Consider the following 13,058-nt stretch of genomic DNA (forward strand, 5'->3'; position numbering starts at 1 on the left):
AAAAGACTTAACTCTTGCTATTTAAGTTGCATTCAATTATAAATCCTGTTGTTCAGTTCTCCTCTATCATATATGTGGAAAAATTTAACCTAGAGGGCTAATAGTCATGGCCTTCAGAATTTAAATTTTCTTACTGAAAATTTATTTCTCAAAATTCAGATATTATACAGTTTAGAAAGAAATATATTAACTCCTCATGTATAAACTGATCCTTAAAAAACTGGTTTCTATCTTGCAGTTTCAAAATGGATTTTTACAAAATTAATTAAATGATTCAGTGAAATTTGCACTTCTAGGACAAGATCTTGCATTGGTGATGATGGTGAGAGGAGGGTCTGAAGGAATACTTGAGGCATCCATTGCCTAGTCCTGTTGCCTAGGACACATATAGAGGAGTTTATGCAAAAGTGTGAACTGGCTCACAAATGCACAATATATTCATTGTATAAAACCAATGAACTGAAACTTATTCCAATTATGAGGGTTTTTTACTGGGTCTACTAAAAATAAAGCTTGACTTTCAAAACAGAAATAAGCAAAGAAAAATTAAGCTTTTCTACTGGCTGAACAATTCCAGTTATTTAATTGGAGTTTCTGCAAAGCCTAATTTACATGAGTAGTGGAATGCATAGAAATAATACTTGGTGGACTGCCACCTTGGTCTTTCAAACTGGTAATTAAGGCACTGGCAAAAATCTTATACAGATATAAAAGGCTCATCTCATGATGAGCAGGAAATGTTACACTCCTCTGAATGAATATTCTGTTTGGGTCTTATTTTTAAATGTAAATTTTAAGGTTGGATAAAGGCCATTTTTAAATGGGAAAAGAGAGTGACTCAAAACTCCCCAAACCTAGGCAGATAGACTTTTCAGAGAAAGTAAAAATGATTCTTTACTTCAAATTTTAGTGTCTTCAAGTTTTCATTAAATATAATATTCCAAATTAGAAAATTAAGATTTAAGAATGCTAACAACTGAAAAAAGCAATACGCATAAAAATATGAGGAAGAAAGATGCAACTTAAGCCACTTGATGCTTGCATAACAAGGAAACCTAATTTGCCACATATTTGGTTGATCTGACACAAAGGTATAGAAATATGCCACAAAATTAGGAAGAAATCCCAAAAGCCCACTTAACCCTATTTGAAAATAGAATGTCTATAACAATATCTAGAGTAAACGTTCTATGATTCAAATACAATTTAGATGAAATTTTCATTTCATCTAATATGTTCTGAAAAGCAGCTTCATCCATGTCTTTAGTGTATATAGAAAAGTGTGTGTGGATCATTTGTGCGTGAAGCAGTGCAAGTTACAATTTCATTACAAGGAAAATCATCTCAGCTGAGATTTGACAAAGTAGTCTGACAGTATTATTCAACCAGCTTCATGTGGGCCAACTGAAATCTGAGAAACTGCTATCAACTTTTCAGAATAATGAGTAGTGAGATATTCAGAACCCATGACCCCTGCATTTTATAAAAATGAGAGGAAATTAGAAAGTTGATTAACTAAGGCTCAGTTGGGCATATGCAATAGAGATTCTTCATTTACAGTATGCAAGATGAAAAAGCACTGTGTGTGTGTGTGTGTGCGTGTATGAAATGAAGACATATAAGGCATTCTACAGTTGAACCGACCAGATTAGTGTTTCTTGTAACAGATCTTGCCTTTTAGAATTAAACATTTCTTGCAACTTGATTTGTATTTAGATGAAATATTAAAATATATTTTAGTGAAATATGTCTTTATATACCAAAAATCCAGTGTTTTTTGTTATAGTAAAAGTGGAACGTTCTATTTTCTATTAATTATTATAAAAACAATCCCTGATAGTATTAGCTCAATTATTTAGAAGAAACTTGTACTACCAAACAAAATGCTTCATTCATACTCAAACAGCATTTAGATTTTCTGATGCATATTTTAATTATTATTAAAGCATATTATTAATAGTATGAACTGTAAAATTTTACATTATTGAGATTTAACTGATGAATGAAGCAAATTGTTAGAAATTAAATAGATCTTTTTACAAGTGCAACCTTTAAAATTACCATAAAATCTGGAATGGTTCAAGGTTTGAAAGTTATTTTCAAATAGATTAAATCAAAACAAATAAATACAAAAACTGCAAAATATGTATGAGAAAGCCAAAAGCTGTAAACGTATAATACTCCTATTTGCTATTTACAGGAAATAGGCTAAGTAAAGCTTTTAAACAGATGTATTTATATTTAAGTTGAAATTTTTACTACTTTTTGCTGTTTTTAGTTTTTAGTCTATTGGGCAAAAACAAGTTTCCAACCTGGTTTTGAGCTGATACATGTGCCTACTTTTGTGTGTGTGCTCCCTTTCCAAACCATCCATTTCCTTTTGAGAAACATTTTGACGTAATGAATTAGTTGTGACAATATTATATAAGTTTCAAAAATGATTTATCTCAGAAAATATGTATGATGTTCAGTGATCTGAATCAAATATTGTAAATGTTCAAAAGTACTCATTCCACATGCTAAAGCTAACTATATTAGACATCATATGAAAAACTGGCATGAGTTGACCTTTTCTCTTTCAAAACTCTATACCTAATTAAGTTGTCGTTTGCAGTTGCATCTTTCTACTCATAAGAATGGTGATCAATTGGATAAGTCTATCTACACAATTCTTCTTCTTCCGCACTTTTTTAGAACAAATTCCACAGGATTTCATTCCACAACATTAAAAAATGGGATGCTTTTTTTAAACTCTGAAAAGTGGAAATTAAATTGTGCAAACTCTATATAGTAATACTGCTGGCTATAAAGATGTTCCCATGAAACATCCTGTGTCATTTATTGGCAGATGTGTAAACTAAGCAAGTCAAGAACATGCAGGTCTCCTTTTATAACAAATACCACTAGAAGGTCAGAACTGAGTATTAATTCCCCAAGAATCCAAAATTTAAATATATTGTGAACTTTTTGGCAGGAACAAAGAAACAGATTTTAAAAGTGGATAATTTTAATGTCCCCATTTTTTTTTCATTGTACTTTGCATAAAAGTTTTATGTCAACCTTATTATTTCCTTCTGTGGACAGCTGCCATTTCTGCCTATCCTACTAGCAGGAAAAAGCCTTTTAGAAAACATATCCTTTAGACACATGAACCAATGACATTCTACACACATATGAATTTGAGTTACTCTTTATAATTTCAGTATGTATATATATATATTCTCAGGTTTTCGCGGGTGTTTGTATGTAGGTCTTTGGTTATTCGGGTCTTCTCCCACGTAAAATTGGAAGTGTCTTGGTGACGTTTCGACGAAGTCTAATTCGTCATCTTCAGGCTGGTGTTCTCGGCTTCGTGCTTCCAGGAGCAAATTGCAAATTGCTCCTGGAAGCACGAAGCCGAGAACACCAGCCTGAAGATGACGAATTAGACTTCGTCGAAACGTCACCAAGACACTTCCAATTTTACGTGGGAGAAGACCCGAATAACCAAAGACCTACATACATACATACATACATACATATATATATATATTCATATTCTTATTAATTGGGCTATAGCACTGATGAAGTTGATTCCAACTGACTTTGTTTTCTTGTGATCAAAATTATTACCATGTGAAGGCTCTGAAATTGTCTAGTTCAAAGTATCATGCTATCATAGTAACACAGACAAATTTCAGAGCATGAGTTTCTTTACAAATTATCTCATGTGGTGGTAGGCTGTTTTTTAAAGGAAATATGTGAAATGACAACCTATCTTTTCTTACACTAAACTAAACCTACTTGTAATTAATCCCACCAGTGGCTTATCTTTTTACTTGCAGATTTTTCTGATTTTGTAGGTGGTGACTTTTGCAAACTATACACAAATAAATTTATTCTACAGAGATATGGTTTCCAGCTCTGATATAACAGAAATGAAAAATTTATAATCCCAATCATGTGCTTCTTCTACAAAAAGGAAAATATAAGGTTTTCATCTGTAAAACAATATTTAATAGGCAGCAATAAAGATTTTCAGGGGTAAACTTGCTTGTGGAAAAGCATACAATGTGTACGTAAACTGTTTCTTGGAGAAATGAGGGTGTTATGTCTGAAAATATGTTGAGATTAAATTCTCAGTTCTGACCTCCTGATGTTTCCCAGAGCTTCCTTGAAACCAAGGAACCAACCAAGATCTTTCTCTCTCTCTCTCTCTCTCTCTCTCTCTCTCTCTCTCTCTCTCAAAAAAAAAAGAATGAATATATTGGCTGTTGGGTCACTTGCAGAAAAGAAAAACCTCATGTAGTATCAAATTCTGCAAAGTCAGTGCTTTATAAAAAGAAGATAAATTTGCATATATTACAGTTGTTACATTCTAAGCTAAACTAATTATACTGTGTCCCCAATTAGCTGAGCACAAGAGCTAATACAGAGGGACACAGATATAAGCTGCATATTTTTCAAGAAAACACAGGCTATCCCCTTGCACAAACACCCCTTGAAACACCCTTAAGTTTCAGATATACTCCTTTTACAACAAGAAAAGCTGAAAAAAGCAGGGCTTTAAAATTAAAATGTAACAAAGTAAACACAAATACAAACTAGCTACAACCTACTTAACCTAAGCACAGCACCATCAGAGGTTTTACACACACACACACACACACAAATTTGGTGTTTCATGTTGGATAACCTTTCATTCTTTAAGGCAGTGGTTTCCACAAGTCAGTTCAGAGAATATTGAATAGCAGCAAGCCTCACGGTAGTTCATGTCACATTCCATTCCCTGAAATCTTAGTGCTTTTATTCAGAACTTCCTAGTCAGAAGTATAGCTGGCATGCCTTCAACAGGACTTCTCAAACCATGAAATAGCATTCAAAAGTGGATGAAGCAAATTCTTGGATCAAATTCTGCAGTAGCTGGTCACTCAAAAGTCATTAAATTGGCAGGAACCTATTAACAGAAGAAATAATTTTGTAAAGAAAATTAGAGGTATAACTTAGGTTCAAGTTTAGAAATAAAATCCTAGTTTCCTGTTATGCAATCAAATAGAGACAAAATTGAGATTCATATGCTGCTTCCAAATGCACTAAATTTATAGAAATACACTTTTTTCAAGAATAGCTTGAGAATTAGGCAAGATCGGTAACTAACCTTTGGTTCTTGCTTATTTTCAAACTGCTCTTTTAAAAACAAATTATAGTTCTCATAGTTAAAACCAAAAACAGATGCTTCTAATCTCTTTCCATTAGTACACAAAAGAGGGGAGGTGAATGAGAGAACCCTTGAATGAAGACCTAATGGTTCTTATTTTGTTTGTCATAAAACTATACTCAAATTGCTCTTCAAAGGCTCCTCAGCCAGGCTATGGAAGAAATCAAGCCACAGAATTCAATCCTGGACTTGATATTCAGGGACATTTTTTTATTATCATCTGGAAGATCATTAAACTGGAGGGAATATTTCAGATGTAAATTTGGGAGATTAAGGAGTCAAACTGAAAATAATAAATGGAAATGTAACATTCCTTTCAAAAATAAAATGTACATATATGTATAGGATAGAGAATACTTGGCAATAGTATATGCAAAAAGGGAATTTTGCGAATTAAGTAGATCACAAGTTGAATGCTAGGAGATGATGTGGCCGCAAAAAAGGAAATATAATCTTAGGCTGCATCAATATAGTAAGGTTATTTCCAAAGAGTAGGATATTATAGTTCTATTCTGTTCCATTCTAATCAGATAATTATACACAATGTTTAGTTACGGACTTTCTGTTTAAATAAGAGAGAAAGGCAGCAAAAATCACTAGACTGGAAACTACGTTAAGGAGAGACTGAGATAACTTGATAGTTTTACTGTTAAGAGAATATTAGGGGGATATAATAAACTCAGGTATTTTAGGATATTTCACATAAAGTCATAGCCTGTTATCCATCATGCCATTATTCAGGTCACAAGACAGCTATTTTAAATTACAGGAAGGCAGACTCTAGTTGAATGTTAGGAAAATATTCCTGATAATAAGGGCAATTCAAAAGTGGAAAGAGTTATCCATGGAGGTAATAGATTCCCCTTTACTGGATGTATTTAGGCAGAAGCTGGATATTTCTGTTGGGAGAGATTTTGTTTGGAGTCCTACAATTATGCTTCTTTTAATTAAGACAGTAAAAGAGGCAATCAGGTCAATATGATTTCAGAAACTGCTCCAGCTGCATCATCCTATCCATCCTGCACAGAACTATTATTATCAAATATTCTGTGGAAGAGATCTCCAAAAAGAGAGTCCAAAGCTTGCTCCATTTGGACTATTCTATTCCCCACAGAGCCATTTGTCACAATGGAAATTATTATTATTTATTTATTTATTAGGTATCTGAATCTTCCCAGACTTTAGGTGGCTTATAACAATTAAAAATTAAAACACTGATAATGGAATATAAATATGAAACATTCACCTCACTAGATACAATGAATATACAAAATAAATGTAAATGGAATTAACCTATTAAACGTCAAACAGCTTCCAAAAAGGCTGATTTTAATAAACTTTTGGAAGCCATCAACAAAATAGTCAACTAGACTAAAAAGCACCTTTGGGTTAGCCATGATCTGGATCAGGGGTGTCAAACTGGCACCCTGGATGTATCATGCGCAAGCCACACCCACTCCAGCTCTGCAAAGGCAAAAAAGTCACAATATGTCATGTGATGTTATGTGACGCAATAGAGTTTGACATCTGTGATCTGGATGATTGAGAATCTCCAAAGACAACAATATAGTCAGTTTTCTTTCCAGGGGACAGCTGTCATGGCTAAAAAATATTATGGATTCATTTTTTGGGGAGGGAGAGGAAGAGGAAAGATTTATCTACCCTCACTTCACTTTAGAGATGTCCATTTCAGATTGAAGAAGATGGTCCTGAAGGTACCTACATGCAAGTTTGTAAGTTAAAGCACACAATTTGAATTGCACTTGGAAACCTATTGTAGCCAACCTAAGGCTTGTGATGTAGATGTAATTTGCCTGTAGCACTGAGTGCCAACAACTGCAGTTTCTGGGTCCTCTAAAGATGGCCCACATAGAAGAGACTGTAAAACTCTAAATGAGTGTTCATAAGAGCATGTTATTTTAGCTAGATTCTACTGCTTCAGCACATAACCAAAAGTGGGCAAAGGCCCACAGCCTCCATCTGTAAATCTAGCAGTAGCCAAGAGGAACTCCAAGTCGAGTGCTTCTCCCTCTAGAGACAACTCTAGAGCAAAAAGAGAAATGCAATGAACAAATAGCAACTTTGTCTTGCATGGATTCAACTATAATCTGTTTGTTTCCACCCAATTCCAAACATGTTCCAGGAGTTAGATGAAGTGGGATCCCTTGATGAGCCCAGGGTAGCAATATAAATCTCAGTATCATCAGCATATAGATGTTACTGTACCACAAATGAATGAATGATCTCTTCCAGGAGTTTCATATAGATGAAGGGGAGAGCCCATTGAACTTTGCTGTATCCCATGTAAGCAATCACTGGATTGACCTTTCTTCCTCCTCAATCATTGATTAGAACTATCTATTCAGGAAAGATAAGAATCTGAAACAATGCCTCCAATCCCCCACCCCCCTTTACAGGTAGTCTAGAATACTATAGGTTGATAGTATCAAAGCCTGTTAAGAAACTAAAGGACCAAGAGGTGAGTGGTCACTCATCTAGTCCCCAACAAGGTAATAAATTACAATGACTAATATATGTATCTTGGATTTAAACTGAAACTGAAAGAGTCCTAGAAGCCGCTTCTAAGACATTTGGCAGCTGAATTCCCACCATTCAACAGTCTTCCCTCAAAAGGGAAGGATGGAGACAGGATGATAGATGTAAAACACAGCTGAATCCAAACAGAGATTCTTAAGGAAGCAGTGTGCAATTGCTTGCTAATCCAAAAGAACCCTCAACCCAGCCCTACCACCATTGAGCTGGGACAGAGTAATACAACAATACACACATTTTTTGTATCTTGTGAGGAACCACTTTATATTCAGGTCTTAATGGCAACTAAAGCATCACTTCATAATTCTTGCTCTCTCACCTGTTGTCTGTTGCTTTGGCAAGCAGCACTTAGATGCTTGAACCACAGCATTGCATTCATTCTGTTACCAGCTTGAAACTTGTATGAATTCCCTGAATGACAAAATGAAGAATTTTCCATTAAAAATTAAAACCATCTCGTACTGTCAATTAAACACTAAAACAAAACCACTAGTGTGTGGAATTCAATCATATGCTTCCACTGACAGAATTTATTGGTTATTTTCACCTGAACACTGTCAAAGTCCCCTTGGCAGAGTCCCCTAACTTTCTGGAGCAAATCTTGTAGCCATTTCTTTGACCTATCATACAAATATATATATCTAGCAACAGGCACTACCAGTATTTTTAATATATGATAAAATATATACTCATAAAGCCAATCAAGATTTTTTTCTGAGAGAGAAGCAGGGGTGAAATGCTCCCGGTTTGGACCGGATCGCGCGATCTGGTAGCGATGGCGGCGGGTGGTTTGGAGAACTGGTAGCAAAAATCCCTGCCCCCCTCCCCTCCGCATGCCCAGCTGAGCCGCGCGATCATCAGAGGCTTTTTTTAAAATACTTTTAAAAGCATTTTTTCTTCAGCCGAAAAAATGCTTTTAAAAGTAAAAAAAAAAAAAAAAAGCTTCTGATGATCACGTGGCTCAGCTGGGATCATCAGACCCTTTTAAAAGCATTTTTTCTACAACCTCTTTGGCCGAAGAGGTTGTAAAAAAATGCTTTTAAAAGGCTCTGACGATCAGGCAACTCAGCTGGGATCGTCAGAGCCTTTTAAAAGCATTTTTTAAACAACTTCTTCAGCCAAAGAGGTTGTAGAAAAAATGCTTTTAAAAGTAAAAAAAAAAAAAAGTTGGCCATGCCCACCCAGTCACATTACTCCCTCCCACCAAGCCACACCCACAGAACTGGTAGTAACAAATTTTACATTTCACCACTGGAGAAAAGTATAGAATTTTAAACATGTGTCCAATATTTGTTTCATGGAATGAGCCTAGAAGATTTATTTTATTTGTACAATTTTATTTGTAGTATAAAGTCATCTCCATCACAAATTATTCACTTATAAGATAACTTCTCACTTATCTGCTAAGAAGGCAAAATCCACCTAAGACTCATCTTCCTGGCATATAAAGTTTCTGAGCTGCTATAATAATATTCCAGGCCAGAAGCTCCAGCATTTTTCCATTTTGACCATTTAGGTCAGATGGCTTATTAAACTAAAAACTAACCTCACACTGCTTACATTCTGAATTCCTTTCACCACAACTATGGGGGACTTAAGATAGATGTTTCTTTTCAAAGAAGGTAATTCGATTAAAACATTGAAATGACTTTCCAGCAACAGATTAATAAATATCTATTAATGGTTAATGTAATTCTTTTTAGTCCCATCTTCAAGAATTAGAGCCCCATTCACTTTGCTACATCACAGCTCAATAATACAATTAAACCCTGAAGTATTTTGTATTACACTAATATAACTACAGGAATCCTTGATTTATGATAAAAAATGGGACTGAAATTTCCATTGTAATTCATGGTGGTTGTAATGGAATGATTTTATGACAATTTTTATGGTGGACATTAAGCAAATCACAGTGATTGAATGAATCACATGGGCATTTTTAGTTGGCAACAAAGGACACAAATAATGATCACATATCTGCAGGATGTTGCAACTGGTCGTACACATGAGCAGGATGTGAGCCGGATGTCAAGTGTCCGAATTGCAATCATGTAACAGTGGGGGTGCTGCGACAGTTATAAGTGCAAATAAATGTTATAAGTCATTTTTTTCAGAAGCTGTGATAATTTTGAACTATCTTAAAATGAAAATCGAAGACTATAACTGATTTAACAAATAATCGCAGGGAAGAGGTGTTGAATGTAACATAACTGTTAAGTTTAATTTTCTTTTAACAGTTAATAACAACCACTGATGTCCAATAACAGGTAAGAGGTATCCTTTAAATGCCAAATGATTGTTCAAGCTACAAATGAAAAATCCAGACAATATTCATTGTTCCTCTTCAAAACTGAATTTAGTATTATCAGTAAAATGGGTTAATACTGAATTTCAATTTGGAGGAGAGCATTGAATACTTTCTGGACTGATTTGCTGAACAGACTTTGACCATTTGGGGGGCAAAATCTGCTAATGTCCAATTTGGACGAAGGTGAATACTGCAGTGTTTATTATTTCTAAAGACAATTAAATCAAGAATTTACTACTAGTAACTAATGTTACTGACCTTTTTCAGAATCTGTGAGTAAGAAAAGATCCGGATGATCTGGATCATCAGCCATCATAACCATCCAACCCACTACTGACACATTCTTACTTGGTGTAGATTTGAACTAAAAGTAGGAGTGGGGGGAACATCAATGAAAAGAAAATAAGAACAAAAAGGGTACAGCAATATTTGCATTAAAAATAATGGCTGCAACAAAAAGAGCAGAATTGACCTGCTGGCTTTTGTAATACAAAACAGATTAAGTAAACTCAAAAGGGATACACTATTTTATATATCCCAGAGTTAATGTGGGACTTGATCCACAAACAGGGGTGTCACATAAGCAAGTTTTATGTCAATTATGGAAAAACTTTTTCTCTTTGAATCTCCTTATGTAGGCAGAAAGTTGCTATTTTTCCATGCACAGAAAAATGGAACTGAATTTATAAAGCTTCTTGTACAGATTCTAGATATGGACCTTTCTGCAGTAATAACAGCAGGAATTTGGAATTAGTTTTAAAAATTGCTACAACTTGCTTGCAGCAAAGCTCAAAGTTAAAACAGAGGAAGCAAATGAATGACATATTTTGACAATATGAAGTTTATAGAACGATGGTAGCTCAGAGCTGCAGAATATGCAGCATTCACACTGAAAGGCTGAAAAAAATCCTTCTGCCAAAAACTATCCCTCTCAGCTAAAAGCAAGAATACAGTACACACATGTTTTCTCTCTGTAGCCTTCAAAGACTTTGCAGCATAGTAGAAAAGCTGTGTTCCACATAGAGCCACCCAGTATTTGGTCCAAGAAGCTACCTATATGATTAGAAAATCACACGGTTAATAAATTCAAAATGTATCTTCCATTGTATCTTAATTTTGTATATATTTAACTCCTATTCATTTTACACATTAACTCAGCAGAATGAGACTTTTAGAATATTGTTAGCTGTAATCCACATTATATACTCTAATATAACATTTTGTGCTGTGATGATGTGGAAGGTTCCCAAACAAATGTAAATCTAACATCCAAGACCCCAAAATTAAAAGCTATTTCCTGGACATGAACTACTGTCAGTCTCAGTATTTTTCAATATCATTCACAGGAAGTACATTAGAGGGGTAGCCGCACAGATTACCATATTTTTTAGAGTATAAAACACTCTGAAAATTGCACCTACCTTTTTTGGGGAGGAAAACAAGAAAAAAAATTCTGCCTCTATCTCCCAGCAATTAGCCTCCTTGCAGCAAACAGCCCATTTCAATTTCAGCTTCAGCACAGCCTGATTAGCAGAAGCAGCTGATTGTCAGTTGGATTGGCCTCCCGAAGATCAGTTGTTTCAGGCTGCAGGGATTGCCATAGCCTATTACTGCCTCTGCGTGCCCAATTTTCCGGGGGGCTGGTGGGTGGGCGGGGCTACATTCGGTGTATATGACGCACCCAAATTTTAAATTCTTACCCTCTTTTATGGGGGGAAAAGTGTGTCTTATACTCCGAAAAATACAGTATTTGAGTAAGTCACAAGATATCTTGCCACAAGATATTGTATTTTACACGTTATATATCCTGTTTTCCTATCAACTGACTTCCAAATACTTACTTAATAACCTACTGATGTGTACGTAATTCAAATACTTGAGCAATCATTGGTGATCTAATTAAAATGAATGATTTAAAATATTTTTTGAAACAGGAAAAGCCAATTTTGAAAACATTTCAAATTATTTATTTAATAACTTACTGTTGGTTTCTTCCCCTCTTTCAACAAAGTTTTTCTTCTAAGAACCCCTTGAATAGTAACGGCTCCTGGATACAAATGAACAGCTAAATCTTCAGACTCTGCAGAACTAAAAAAAAAAAGCAAATGTAAAGTATGGGAAAGTACTGTGTATTTCAACAGAAATTCTTGAAGCATCACTAATATTATCTATGGTTTCCGAAACAAAATACTAACATTTTAATTATTGGATTTAATTATGGAAAGATATCAACTTTTAGAAAGATTATATATTTTACTTGCACAGTACGACTTTCACTTTAACAATTAATTTATGAATAACTATAACTTTCACTATTATATATTATGACAAAGAGCTACAAATAATTTTAATTGACAAAAAAGCTGGAATCAGCTCCACTTTAAAAACTCCTTTCCTTTTATTTTAAATAGTTCTTTCCAGACTTTTCCAGATCTGCTAAAAATATTGATTTTATAGTAGTCACTTGAGTTAATGAAAAAAAATATAAAAAGAAAACAAAGAAAATCAGCAAGAGTTTAATACATGCACAATACCATACCAAGATATTTGAAAGCAATAACAGAAGCAGCAGGAAAGCAGAAAAGCTGGCCCCAGAGCTGTTAAATAAAGCTGTTGTAAGATAGGTTGTGTTCTAACAAGTGAGTAGCTGACCAACTTTTAATGACAGGAAATATTTGACTGCACAAGTGTTTGTGTAACTGCATACCAAGCAACTTATGTGGCATAGCCATCACTCCCTAGAGACAGACTAAGAAAGTAAAAATTTCTGAAACATCTTGGAGAATTTCTTCCATACATCTTTCAACTATTTAGCATATAAACTAAGAAAGATGACAAACTGAGCTTTCTAGACCTTCAAAAGTTAACAAATGCGTGTCTACATTACATCAGATTGTAACACTTATTTGACGCTAAATTGTGGATAGGTGCTGAAGAATGTAAAAATGCTTGCTTGCTTGCTTGCTTGCTTGCTTGCTTGCTTGCTTGCTTGCTTGC

At 34.6% G+C, this 13,058-nt stretch overlaps 1 protein-coding gene across 8 annotated transcripts in view; it reads right to left on the reverse strand.

Moving 5' to 3' along the window:
• Nucleotides 1-4,295: 4,295 nt before the first annotated feature.
• RALGPS2 (Ral GEF with PH domain and SH3 binding motif 2) overlaps nt 4,296-13,058 on the reverse strand; it is an 82,622-nt gene continuing 73,859 nt past the window's right edge. For 4 of the 8 annotated variants that reach the window (XM_087890138.1, XM_087890136.1, XM_060690138.2 and 1 more), the window contains 6 exons: nt 12,044-12,149; nt 11,022-11,114; nt 10,320-10,425; nt 8,070-8,161; nt 6,580-6,661; nt 4,296-4,936 (listed from right to left, as the gene is read on the reverse strand). In XM_087890138.1, coding sequence (XP_087746264.1) covers nt 6,587-6,661; nt 8,070-8,161; nt 10,320-10,425; nt 11,022-11,114; nt 12,044-12,149 — 472 coding nt within the window. In that variant the 3' untranslated portion in view covers nt 4,296-4,936; nt 6,580-6,586. The remainder of the gene's footprint in view (nt 4,937-6,579; nt 6,662-8,069; nt 8,162-10,319; nt 10,426-11,021; nt 11,115-12,043; nt 12,150-13,058) is intronic. The other 4 variants (XM_087890139.1, XM_087890137.1, XM_034409719.3 and 1 more) reach the window with 1 other exon arrangement.

This window comes from Pantherophis guttatus, chromosome 3, assembly GCF_059756535.1.
Source record: "Pantherophis guttatus breed Tessera chromosome 3, ASM5975653v1, whole genome shotgun sequence".
Classification (NCBI taxonomy): Eukaryota; Metazoa; Chordata; class Lepidosauria; order Squamata; family Colubridae; genus Pantherophis; species Pantherophis guttatus.